General features: G+C 39.8%; 1 protein-coding gene across 1 annotated transcript in view; it reads left to right on the top strand.

Annotated features, from left to right (window-relative positions):
* The window catches only part of CACUL1 (CDK2 associated cullin domain 1), a 43,005-nt gene that overhangs the window by 17,547 nt on the left and 12,686 nt on the right, over positions 1-12,772 (top strand). The window contains exons 4-5 of the mRNA XM_039709003.1: positions 1,936-2,031; positions 6,440-6,542. Coding sequence (XP_039564937.1) covers positions 1,936-2,031; positions 6,440-6,542 — 199 coding nt within the window. The remainder of the gene's footprint in view (positions 1-1,935; positions 2,032-6,439; positions 6,543-12,772) is intronic.

Raw genomic sequence — 12,772 nt, 5'->3', positions numbered from 1 at the left:
TTAGAAGCTGTATACAAATCAGAGGGTATAACCATATTTAAAGTTGAGGTTGAAAAGGAGTGAAGCAGGAATACATACTGCTTAGAATGCAGATTTCATTGCATGTTATTTGCAACAAATTGTATATGTAGCTGTATATGAAAGGGAGTCCTTGGAGCTCATAGCCACTTTTATATGTTGTTGGCATTTTTGAACTAAAATTTGTTTGGCCACCCCTGAGAACTGCATTTGCAATAAGATTAAATCCTTATGATCAAAATGAGGAATAACCATTTATAGCCTTTGGCAACTGCATATGGAATAGCACTCTTTTTTCCTTTGCCAGTTTTGCTTTCCTTTCTGAACTGTCTGCTCTATATTGGTGTTTGCTGTGAAGATTACCCACGTGTTCATTAAGCATATTAAGAAGGGAGGCAAAAGAAGCCATTTTAAGGGGGGAAGAAATGGTTGTAAATTTAGAATACTTCATAGAGCCAAATATCAACATAAAATTTAACTTTTCTCTTAGGGCTGCTGGTGAATGTCCATACAAAGGTTGAAAAATGTTTGTGAAGATAGCTTTAAGTTTTGATAAGGTGGTCGAGGTGCAGCTAAGCCTTTGAGTGTTTCTTGTGCACAGATGCTTTGGCTTTAGGAAAATCTTTGAACTTGTTTTCTTGCAAGGTCCCAGTTACTGCTGTATTCTCCATCTTCTTTTGGCTTGGTGCTGTCAGAGGGGAAAACAGTGTGGGGGAAGAGGAGTTTTGCTTCTCATTGGCAAGCAGCACTTTGCCCTTGGGTTCATATAGGTGTATCTATATATGTGAGCAGTAGGAACTCAGCCAACCCAGCCCCTCTGGAGAGACCAAAGCAGGGCTTGGGCCGGGGGTAGGCAGTGAAGGGGGGAGGATTGGGGTGGAGACATTGCTGTAGCTCCACTTCCAGCTGTGGGTATCTAAGTGCACTTCTGAATGCTCCAGTGCAGCTCCCCTGGGGCCTCCAAATGGATATTGTAACAGAAACAGTGCTTAGTGCTTCCCTTTCTTCTGCTTCTCTTCTCAATTTAACTTCACCTGCTGCTGAACAGTTCTTTTAAGCTTCCTTATCGCCTTCTTTGGGAGATAGGGTATTGTAGCCAGAAAACAGCACATTCAGGTTTTGTGTAGCCAAGTTTTGGCTGGGGCTCCAGGGGGATGCTGTGTGTTGGAGCAGGGCTGGATTTCCACAGGCCTAACCCTGGAGCAAAATGCAAAATTCTCTCTGAAGATGTTGCTTCTTTGTGAAGCTGAACCCCCTGAGCACTTGCCTTGCCTGAGGTGACCCAGCAGTGACTTAGAAAGGTTTTCTGAGCAGGGCAGTGTTCCCTGCAGCTGGAGGATGTGCCACTCACCTGCTCAGCTGCAAAGCAGCAGCTTATAGCACTTGCCTTGCCTGAGGTGACCCAGCAGTGACTTAGAAAGGTTTTCTGTGCAGGGCTGGAGGATGTGCCACTCACCAGCTCAGCTGCAAAGCAGCACCTTAATGCCACCCTGCTCTGGTGGAGGGACAGCTCAGTGGGGTGGGAGCACACACTGCACTGCAGCACTTGTGCACATTTGGTTATGGATTCTAGGCATGACAGCTGGTGCTTTCAGAACAAACCTCTGGTCTTTAAAAAGTGTTTTTATTTGCATATGCTAAATGTCAGCTTGTTACAGGCTCACTGTAGTTCTTATTGAATGGACCTTGTGCTGGGCACTGATGTACAGTCCTAGGATAACCTAGTTACTGAAGGGAGATTGCTTTTGCTGGAGGGAGTTAGAGCAGAAACTCTGGAATGATGTGTGGCTTGCTTTGTGTGAACCTAGTGTATCAAACCCTTTGTAGTTGTTTGAGTTTGCTATGAAAGCATAGCCCATGCTGTTCCAGATCTTTCTCTTGTTCAAATTACAACCTGACTTTTACGGTTTCTTGCAGGCCAGCCCTCCAGATCTCTATATTGAAAGATTTAACGTAGCTCTTGGACAGTATATGGGAGCATTGCAGAGCATTGTGCCTCTTTTCATATATATGGTAAGTTTTAGAACATTCTTTTCAAATAAATATGTCCATACACAAGATGCTGACTGAAAATGAAAAGAATAAAACCCAGCTATAACGACTTCTGACATGTGAAACTAATGATTCATGCCTAGTTTTGGTGCTTGCCTAACAATACTGATCAAATTGTATGGGGAGAGGAAGGGGAAGCCATGCTTTTTACATGCAGAGTTTTGCAGTTGGTTTCTGCCCTAATACTTCTTTCCTGGGAGTGGGGAGAATGGGTTTGGTTTTGAAAGGAAAAAAGCCGTCTCAAATAGTTCATTATTTTGTACAAAGGTAATTTATTGACTTGTTAAATTTTGGCTTCTTAGTTTGGTCAGGTTGTGGAGATTATTTTGCTTTCAAGTAGTACAGATTCAGAAAAGACGGGAGGAAATGTGGCTTGGAAATGTCTTCATCATTTGATAAAGCAATTCACAGTGTCGGATGGATGAAGCCAAAATAATATTCATGGCACTGTCAGGTGTACTTGGAGTGGTTCAGAAACCAATAATTTGCATCCTTTTTGTTAAAGTACCAAAACTTTTATTGCCTTTTTTTTTGTGGTAATGAATAACTTAAGCTTGAAATTTGTCCTTCTCCCAGAAACTGTCCTTGTTTTGACATCACTTAGAAATGAAAAAAAGAAAAAAAATAGATTAAATAAACCTCAAACTCTTAAAAGTTTTTCTCACTGGTAATTTCACAGAGTTTGGGAAGCAGCAGCCTTTAGGAGGCTCTCCTGTATCTCAGTGAATTTAGGTAACTTGCTACAGTATTTTGGCATTGTGTTGCCATACAGATTTGTTGCATTAAAAGAGGAACTTGCCTTTCTTGAACTCGAGGTCTTCTAATCTGCCCTTTTATCTGGTTCTGTTACCTGTCAGTTCCTCTTGCTGCCAAAAGCAATGGAGACCTGGCTGTACAGCTGGTTTATAAGGCCAATGGCAGATTAGCTGCCATGCTTTTTCACTGAAATAATTTCAGTGTTGTGCATGATGTGGGAAATAGATCTAGAGAAGTCAGGGTGAAAAATGTGTTTCTTAGTTTATTCTGTGTGCACTTGGAAGTACTTTTATCTACGAGTACTCTTACAAGCTTACATTGTACTGTCTAACCAAGTTTTCTCATACAGCAACGACAGTTTCCTCTCTTTGGTCCAAAAGTACAATTGAAAAACAACTGCAAGAGGTGAAAGCCTAATTACAGTCTAAATTACAGCTTTGCAGTTCCTTTGATAGATACTTTTCAAAGCCTTTTGAAGTGGACCAAGTTGTTAAACTCTGCTGTTATGTCAGAGGTGAGGAGAGGCTTTCCGTTTCTGTGATTGCTTTAATCAGGGGTTGCTCTTGAGGACTTTGTTCTGAAAGGACAATTATATTGCTGCTTAGGAAAACTTCCAATATGCATTTAAATATTTTTGAAATCTATGAAGCTGAGGAAAGACTAAAAACTTTTATGTAGAACTGGAATATGGCATAATACTTTGTCTTAGTCCTGTGTGTCCTAAAAGCAGCAGCAGCACTTTTCTTTCCTGATGCATACCAAAGAAAGGTGATTTCTCACCTTGTGTGTGTATGGTGACCGAGGGGTGTTTCCAAGCTTATCAGGAGGGGACTGACCTTGCAACTGAGGGAGTTTTCTTTTTCCTTCTTTTGCTGGGAGCACTTTGTTTTTTCACATGGTGATGGATTTTTCAGTCTTTAGGCTGCTGCAGCAGATTTGTCAGAAAAGCAGAGAGACCAAATGACCCTCTGAGATTCTGTGGGTTTGGGCTCCTTCAGAAGTTCAGGGATGTAACTGAAGGTAAAGCAAATTAAACTGGAAGTCAGCTGCATACACAGTGCTTTGTTCCTTGCAGAAAACTGTTTTTCAAATTTAAGTGAGATTATTCTAGGTGCTTACAGAGTGTACATATCACAGCATGCTACGCACATGAATGAAAAACTATTTCTACTTGAATAAAAAATAAAATTTAGATAATCTATTTTTCTTCTAGAATCTCAGTTTTTCATTTTACTTTGAGATGCAGCTGAAAATCTGTTATTTTATCATGTTATATGAGCCTAACATTTGTGAGCACTGTGGTTTTGGGATAGTTAGAATTTTTTCATTACTTCCAAAATAATGTTATCCTTACTGAGTGGTGTTGCATTTTGTGGCTTTTCAGCTAGAGGGCATTTTGTGTGAGTCTGTATACACAAATATATGTGAATATGATGTGATAAGCACACCTGTATACTGTGTTTTCTTCTTTCAAGTATTATTGATCTCCTCTTAACTGAGTTTGATAAGATGTGCCAGATTGCTTTATCATAAGGTGTTTTGTAGAATTAATGTTTGTAGCTGACTTTCTCAGTTACTCACATCAGCTTACCTTTTTGTGTCAGTTAGACCTTTATGTGACTTGAGACATTTTTCAAGAAATACTGACACAGTGTATAACTTATGATTGGTAGTGACAAGTTATACAGAAAATCTTCCTGATCTACCCCTAACAAGAATGGGGGAGGTGACAGCTCCTCTTCTCTCTCCTTTCAGTGGATTGGAAATGAAGTACTTTGGTTAGATGTTTTTTCACTGTCTATTTAAGCTCACAAAAGTGGAACGTCTTTTTGGAAAGGTGTTTCCAAGTAAGCAAATGTGAAGAGTATTTTTCATTTCTTCTGTGTTTGTACTGTCTTGGAACTGGTGGCTTGTGGGGTTTTTTGTTGCTTTTCTAGTAATGAAATTACTAGAATTAAAAGTTTAGGCTGTCCAGCCCCTGAGCAAAACAAAGCATTGTAATTTGCACATCTTGTGCAAACTGGTTTTGGAAAATGTTCTGGTGAAAGGCTGTAGTGTGATGTGTATCTTAACATTTCCTTGAAGTGTATCTTTAGTTGCTGTGGGTTTCTGTAGCAATGGCAATTCACCATTGACCAAAAGCATTACCAATAAGTGAGTCTGTTTATAATTAGGATATTCTGTCTGCAGAGTCTTTCCCTCAATCTCTGTTCACAGGCCCAGGTGAGGGGAAACAACTGAGTCCTAGTCCTTGATAAAACCTCTACAGGCAGGGTAAATTCAGGGTATCAGAGGGAACCACCAGCAGCAAGTTGTGTAAATTGAAGAAAAACATTTTTTAAGGCTGTTGTCCATCACTGCGACAAACTTAAATTACAAATAGGGGCATGTATTCAGCCCTCAGATTGCCTTTGTTCTACCAGGCAACCTTTATTAAAGGTAAATAACTGCTGGTGAATGTTCTCTCACAGGTTTAAGGGGTTTCTGTCTGGACAGATTGTTACGGTGTGTTTGTAGTTCTGGGAATGGCTGAGGTAATGGGTTTCACACAAAAACATGAAGATTGCTCTGTGTTCTGAGATTTTGTTCTGGTTTTGTTAAATGCTTTAGTGAATAGGAGAAAAACTTGATTTAAAAACATGGAAAAACCTTTCTCCCTTAAGATATCCCTTCTTCTAGTAAATATCTCACATAAGTGCTCCTGTGGATTATTTTTGAATTGATTTTCTGTTAGATTGTCTGTTTAACTCTTTTACACCATTTGTCTAAATCAGTTAATTCAGCTGTTCAACTTCCAAGTTAACTTTTTAATGGTAGGAGATTTATCTTGAAGAAAATTCTTCCTTCCGGCTTTTAAAACACCTCTATGAATAAGACACACAAAAGAAATATTGCTATTAATTGTAACAGAATCTTGCTATTAATTGCAGGAAATGGGACATTGATACCAAATAGTACATTAGGTGTTGGGGCCCTTGAGGAACTGATGAATAGAATTATCTTTGAATTTCCCTCAGAGAAATGAATTCTTTATTAGTGCTGAATTGGTCAAAGTAATGGAATCCTAAAGATTTTAATGTAGTTCATTTTTGTGTAGATTTGTATGTATCACTTATTTCCACAGCTGATTCATTCTGAGTAGCTATCCTCTGAGATTGTCAGTGAACCACAGAAGTGGATAGTTGTGCTGATGTTTTATTATTTTAACCCATCTATTTTAATGGTTAGTCATTAGAAAAAATACTTTCTTCTGTTGCAAACATGATGTCCAGCTGTATTTTGGTGTTAAGAGAATTTACAAAATGTGTAAGAATTCTAAAATGAAGTGTTTTGTATACAAGCTCTCCAGTCTGGATCAGTATGGAGGTATAGCTGTAGATACAGAAAACAAAATACATATGTATGGCTGTATGTAAGTAGGTTTGTCACCAATGTTTTTTCTTGTACAGGAATGTTCTATTTAGTTTAAATGCAGTCGCCAAGGAAACACTTTACTGATGAAATATTCTGCAGCTTTAATATTCTGAACTGTTTTTATTCAGGGAGAAAAAATAAGTTGACTTTATTTGCTATTATGAGAAACAAACTTGAAAACTTCTGTTTTATTTTCCAGAATAAATTTTACATAGAAACCAAGTTAAACAGAGACTTAAAAGATGACCTTATAAAGCTGTTTACGGAACATGTTGCAGAAAAGCACATTTACAACCTAATGCGTAAGTAAAGCTGTTGAATTTTTGTTATAGTGGAAGCTTGGAGAGCCACAGTGCTTTCAGATACTGTGGAGATCCACAGCAAATAGGGATAAAATGCCAAATATTAGTGAACTTCAATACAAACTCCTTTGGGGCATGAGGAAATGTGACACACTTCAGCTTATTTACTTCAGAAATCTGATTTTGTATTAAGTAATGTTTTTCTTGAGATCTGGGAGATCAAATGTTTATTTCCCCTTGTGATTTGTAATTATGGCAGAATGAGTGTTTTATTGTTCTGTTGTTTATGCTGCTACTTTTCAACTTCATTATCAAAATATCGACAGGTGTCATGAAGAAGGTGGTGTGGTCAAAGAGCTGTGCTGCCTCTGGGGTTATTGTCACGATGTGCTCGAGTACTGCTGAGGGTGGTGAGCTGCAGAATGCTGCCAGCAGTTTCTCTCTTAGGTTAATGTGTTAATGCAAATACAAAGTGCTGCAAGTGATAGCCACAGGAGCACTGGAGGGGAAGTGTGACTCCTATGGTGAGCCACAGTGTTTGTGTGAAACCTGCCACCCCTGGGAGGGTTTGTGTGAGCACAGGGAGCTGCTGCTGGCCTGCTTGGCCCCTCAGAAGGGCAGCTAGCAAAGCTTTGGAGCACTGGGAGTGGAGTTCACTGCTCCTTTTGTCCTTGCTTGGGTAGCAGTGCCCTGCCCTGCCCTTTCCAGGCAGGGGGGAAAGGAGCTTTGCTCTTGTTTCAGGCTCACTGAGAGGTGACTTCCTGGGAGAAGGGTGGGTGACCAGGGTGGCCACAAGGTCAGGGAGCCTGGCACCCTACAGGGATGGGAGGGAGATCATCAGTCTGAAGTCTTGTTCTTGCCATCCTGAAAAGTGACACTAGGAGCAGATCACATCACCTTAAAAATAGCAGAACAATGAGAAATGCCCAGCCATGAACCTGATGTTTTATTTTGTGCTAAAGAGAATTACTGGTATGAAACATGATAAGATGATTACTGCAACAAGATTATGGAAAATTTGGCTGATAATTGCTTTAAAATGTTTGCATTTTTCAGGCAAAGAATTTTTTTTCCAGTAGCAAGGCAAAGGTGTAACAGTGGATAAACCTTTGACAAAGGTGATGTCAGATGTGCTGTTGCTAAGTAATTAACTTTCTGCAGTGATAATAGCAGAATCAAATAGAAATTGCAGGTGAACTGTTGAAAGGAAAAGACCTCTAGTGTTCTCTGTGTGTGTGTAATCAGAAATACTTTCCCAGCCCTGTTAAATGCAAAAAAAAAAAGAAAAATAAAGGTAAGCTGTCTGTGTTGCTGTATATGAAGTCTCTTGTTTAATGGGGAAGAGGTTCATTTCCTTGGGTTCATTTCAGTCTCACCATCAGCTTATTAAAGCTAAGTTATTTGGATTTTATCTCCCTCCTAAGTAAGATGATAATACTGACAGGCATGAACTCATAACTGTGATCTGATTTAATTCAGTCTTGGATAAGAGGATCTGTAAATTGAGTTAAGGTATACCTAAATAAAATTTAAAATTTGCTAACAGGTTCTTGGGAAGTAATTGAAGATACATTGCACATGATGTAGTACTGCAGATGTGCTGAAAAACTTCTAGTATTGTATTTTTTTCTGCCTTTCTCAGCTGTTTTTTCTAGCTTCCTGAAATTCAAACCAAAATAGATGAGTAGTACCTTGCTTTTTGGAAATGTAAGGGCTCTGTGAAAATAGAATGCAAGTCGGTGTTTGTTACTTGCTTTGCTTCTCAATGTCAGTGTGCAGTGCTCTTTGCTGATATTTGATACAGATTTGGTTCAGCAAAAAAATGTTTTTCTATTGTGAGAGAAAAAAGTACAGTTGTGAATGGGGATACTTTGGAAATTAAAGTAAAGGGAGTTGTGACTGGTATGGAGAAATGGAATCCCGGGGCTGTCTTTAAAAAGATGCTGCAACTACTACTTCAGTGAGAGGAAGCTTGCATTCCCTCTGTTTGAAAATAAAATCAAATTACAAAATTGGTTTAATCCATTTGTGATCTAGACTTGGAGGGTCAGAGTAACATCTGCTCTCTCTCCTGAAATTTGTTGCTATGTTTGTACAAAGTGGGTTTTGTTTATAGTACCTTGTCATTCTCAGAGCCTGGAAGCTGGCATTTCTATTTGAAGCTGTGTTCAGGAAGGACTGTAAGTACATTTCAGGTTCATTTGATTTTTGAAAAAGTTCCTGCTGCACTTCAGAAAGAGAAGGGGGAGAAGCCAGAGGGGCAGTGCAGCCCCAGTCTCTTCCTTGGCATTGGATCTCCCTCAGACTCCCCCAGGCTGAGTCCCCTCATTCCTGCTCTGGCTGCTGAGGGGCAGGAAGGTGCAAGATCAACGCCTGTCTCTGCTGGGGGCACTTCTCTGAGCACTTGGTTGCAAAAATTTGAGTGATCAAGGTGTCAATCCATTACTTGCAGAGGATATATTGCCTAAGTAAACATTACTTTGGCAAATTTTTCATGTAGCAATTTGGTTCCATTTGGGGTTTGATAGATGATTTTTTTTTCTTTTAAAAAAACACTTGACTATCTGGAGGACTTCTCATGAATTAAAGTAAATACATAATAAAACCCACAATACACAGATCCATGAACACAGCTGTTTGTGAAACACTTTTACACTCACACATTTATCAAGTCAGTGCTCTTCAAATTAAAGTGGGTACATTTGAACTAAGTGACTATAACCTTATTATTTTCTTTACAAAGCCAAAGCTGGCTCTTGCTGATAAGACTGCTGCATTCAATGGCTTGGGAGAAGTTGCTGTGTGCAGAACTGCTTAACTGAATGTAACAAGCAAAGATACAGCATCTTATTTACAGGCAGCTTCAGAAATGAGTGTGGGAGGGGGAGAAGGTGCAGATAATATCCCCATGTCACTAGGGAAGGGGTGGTGGAGGACGTTGTTTTTGTTCCTGCTACAGTCCTGCATGAGGTGACTTGTAAGCAGAAAAGCTCAGAAATAGATTTATTTTCTCCTTATGCAGCCAGTGTCTCTTCTGATGGTCCTGCAGTGTAATGTCTGTGCCCTGGAAACATCTTGCCTGGTTTTTTTTGTCTAGAAAAATGGCAATTACTGTGAAAGTGAATAGCAGCTCCTGAAACTCTCTACTTCTGGTACTTCCAGTAGGTAAAATTCAATGGCAGAGTATTTGCAAATAACTGCTGCCCTTCTCCTTTTGGATATTGGCAGCTTAGTGCCCAAACCAAGCTTGCTTTTGAATCTAACAAAAGAGGAAAAGCCATTAAGAGCATAGTGTTGTGTCTCCTGGGTGGAGAGATCACTTGGGTTTAAATTACAAGAGTTTGCAAGTATTCCTCTTCTCTTCCTGAAAACTGAAGAAAGGAAGGTGAATGCTAGACTGTAATCCTGCTCTGGGAGGTCGATGGTGTTCCCATACTAAAGAAGAGACAGCAGAAAGTTAAGCTGGTCACTGAGGTGAAATCTGTTTTAGAGGACAGTCTTCCTCTCCTGCCTTCTAATTCTTTGCTGTAGTACTTCAGCCATTTATATCTGTGTGTGTAGGGCTGTTTCTTGCCTTACACATTCCTGTTTTGAGTTCAAGAAGTGTTTTTTACTCTTGAAAGAGCAATGTGCTGGTACAGATCATTCAGTACAAGTTGGTTCTTCCCAAAAAAAAACCATCTGCCTGCACTTCTGTGTAATAGTTATTCAACTGGGTAGTCAGGTGAACTTTATCAGAGGGAAAATAGCTTTGTGGAGCACTTCTGATTTTGTTCTTGTTGGCTGGGGTAATTACAGAATTAGCCACCAAAGCCTGAGCACACAGAGTGGTTACTGTGTGTGGTTTCTAAAGGTGCGTGGGCAGTAGCAGAATGTAAGTCTTTATGTCAGTGCCTGTGTGAGTTCAGAGCTAAAACCCAGTGTAAAAATACATCACATATGTTTGCCAAAGTAGTTTTTCTCATGGTCTCCAAGAAAAAGTTCTTTGGAAAAAGTCAGGAGGAGGGAGACCACTCACAGCCTACTTCATTGTGTTTTCGGTTTGTCGTTAGTTACAGAGGAAGTCTTTTCTCTGAAGATTTTTACATATGACAGCTTTGTTTCTTTCTTGTTAGGTCACTTGGAGTCAGATGAGGGGAAGAGATCTTGTGTATCCATTTTCTTTTTTTTTTTTTTTTTTTTTTTTGTTTTGTTGGAGGTGTATTAAAGTTCAATAGAAGGGCTGTTTATGTTGAAAAAGGTTTTTCCTTTATAAAAACAGGAAAGATACTTCCACTGCATTGCTGCTTTCTAAAAAGTACCAGAAAAGTTAACTCGAATGTTATCAGCTCTTTAACAATAAAATTGTCCAGCTTTTTGATTCAGCAGGTAGTAATGCAATGCAAAATTATAGAGAATGGATCTATTTATATCTGCTAGGGGCTGATGAATGCAGCAGGGAGGATGTTGCCTGAGCAGGGATTCTCCTGTTGCTGTGCAGTGCCTCAGTAGGGGTGTTTGTTGCTCTGTGGGCACCCAGCCCTGTGTATTTAGCAGCTGTGTTTTGCTGTGCTGACCTCCCAAAGCCTGTTGATGTCAGTGAAGCAAAGGATCCTCCTCATCTCTTCAGCTGTGTGCTGCTTTGACAGAATGCCTTTCATTAATAAGTGCCATGTCCAGCTTTTGTTTGTGAATACAGAAGTCTGTTTGAGAGGAGCAGTGCAAAAGTGTGACAGAAGGACTGTGATTGATGCCAAGTTCATGGCCTGACTCTACAGCTACAACAGAGACCACAGGGTTTGTTTTGATGTGTGCTGGGCTTTTTAATTCATTCCCCTTGCCTCACCCTTTGGCACAGATAGACAAGAAAAAGATGGATTGAATTGACATTCACCCTGTTTGAGGTGGCATTTCTTCCCTCCCCCTCAATTTTGACATCTGTCTCAAACAATCTGCACGAGAAGCAACCTGATACTGCCTTGATGCACAAACTGCAGATAAAATGCCTGACAAGGGGAGAAAACACACTCATGGTGTCTCAGCTTCTTGCAGAGAGCATTGCCCCCAGCCTTTCTGTACACTGCTAACATTGAAGAAGCTGTTCTTTGTGCTTCTCATTTCCTTGTCACATTTAATGACTGTTTCATAAGGAAAATGATCTTGTTCTTGAATATCTGTTCTGAGTTGGTTTTGACAGCAGTGCCTGGAGCATCATTATAGGTTTGGTGCAGCAGAACCACGAGCTTTTATCTGAAAGGTTTGGGCACTGTAGGAAGAGCTGGGGTTTCATGGCATGGTTTAGGCTTTGTCTGCATCAATAAGTGGGGTGTGTAAAGGGAGCAGATAGGAAATGCCTCCCTGTTGATGTTGAGGACCCAGTGCTGACCTTTCCCTGCTTTTTGGAGAATTTTATTTCCTCCTTGTTCATGTCTGCTCCTTTGGACAGAGTGCCAGGGAATACCAGTTTGAGCACATCTGGTTTAATCTCTCCCAAAAGGAATTAAAGTAATATGCTCCAAGACAGCTCTGTCATACCAGCCAAGGAGAAGCAGTGTGGGGATGATCAGTGAATTTGCTTCAAAATCACATTTCTAATCTGAACTAAAGCTTTAATATAGAAACTGCCCTCAGGAGTTTGAAATCATTATTCTTTTTGGTTTGGGATTCAGGGTGGCTACTGTGATGACAGAAGCAATGTGTTTTTAAAATGTCTTTTTTGATTACTGAAGCCCTTTCCTCCTGGAATATATTGAATGTTACTCAGCCTCTAGACACTGCTTTACTTTCTCCTCAAACTCTGAAAAGTTAGTATGAGAAGAAAATCTGCACAACTCTACTCTGCCATGTTCATAAACTGTATTTCTTGCTTTTTAACTTTTAGAATGAGACAGAAAACGGGAGATTTCTTTAAAAAAGAAATATTAAAAAGGCACAATGACTGGCCTGTGGAGTGACTCTGTCCTTAGAATTAGCATGTGTGTCAGGATAGGTAAAATGAAGTGAGGTTTCTTCCTCAGGACCTTAAAAATTAAGAAAGGTAGTGGAAGACTAGGAGAAAATACCAGTTAATACAGTGGGTTTGTGCCAGACTAAACGAGGGTGATTTCTTTTAGAATTCCTCTGAAACTAAAAGCTAATTTACTCTTTTCCCCACCTATAAAATTATTGAGGTTCCAGCTTCTGATTGGTAATTGATTTGGGGGGGCAAGAGTAGCATAAAAAGTCCTTTTTTGAGATGAAGGGAGGGGATG

The sequence above is a fragment of the Passer montanus genome, unplaced genomic scaffold (genome assembly GCF_014805655.1).
Source record: "Passer montanus isolate IOZ18808 unplaced genomic scaffold, ASM1480565v1 scaffold21, whole genome shotgun sequence".
NCBI lineage: Eukaryota > Metazoa > Chordata > Aves > Passeriformes > Passeridae > Passer > Passer montanus.
The sequence above is the reverse complement of the archived record's forward strand: the minus strand, read 5'-3'. Positions and strand labels throughout refer to the sequence as shown.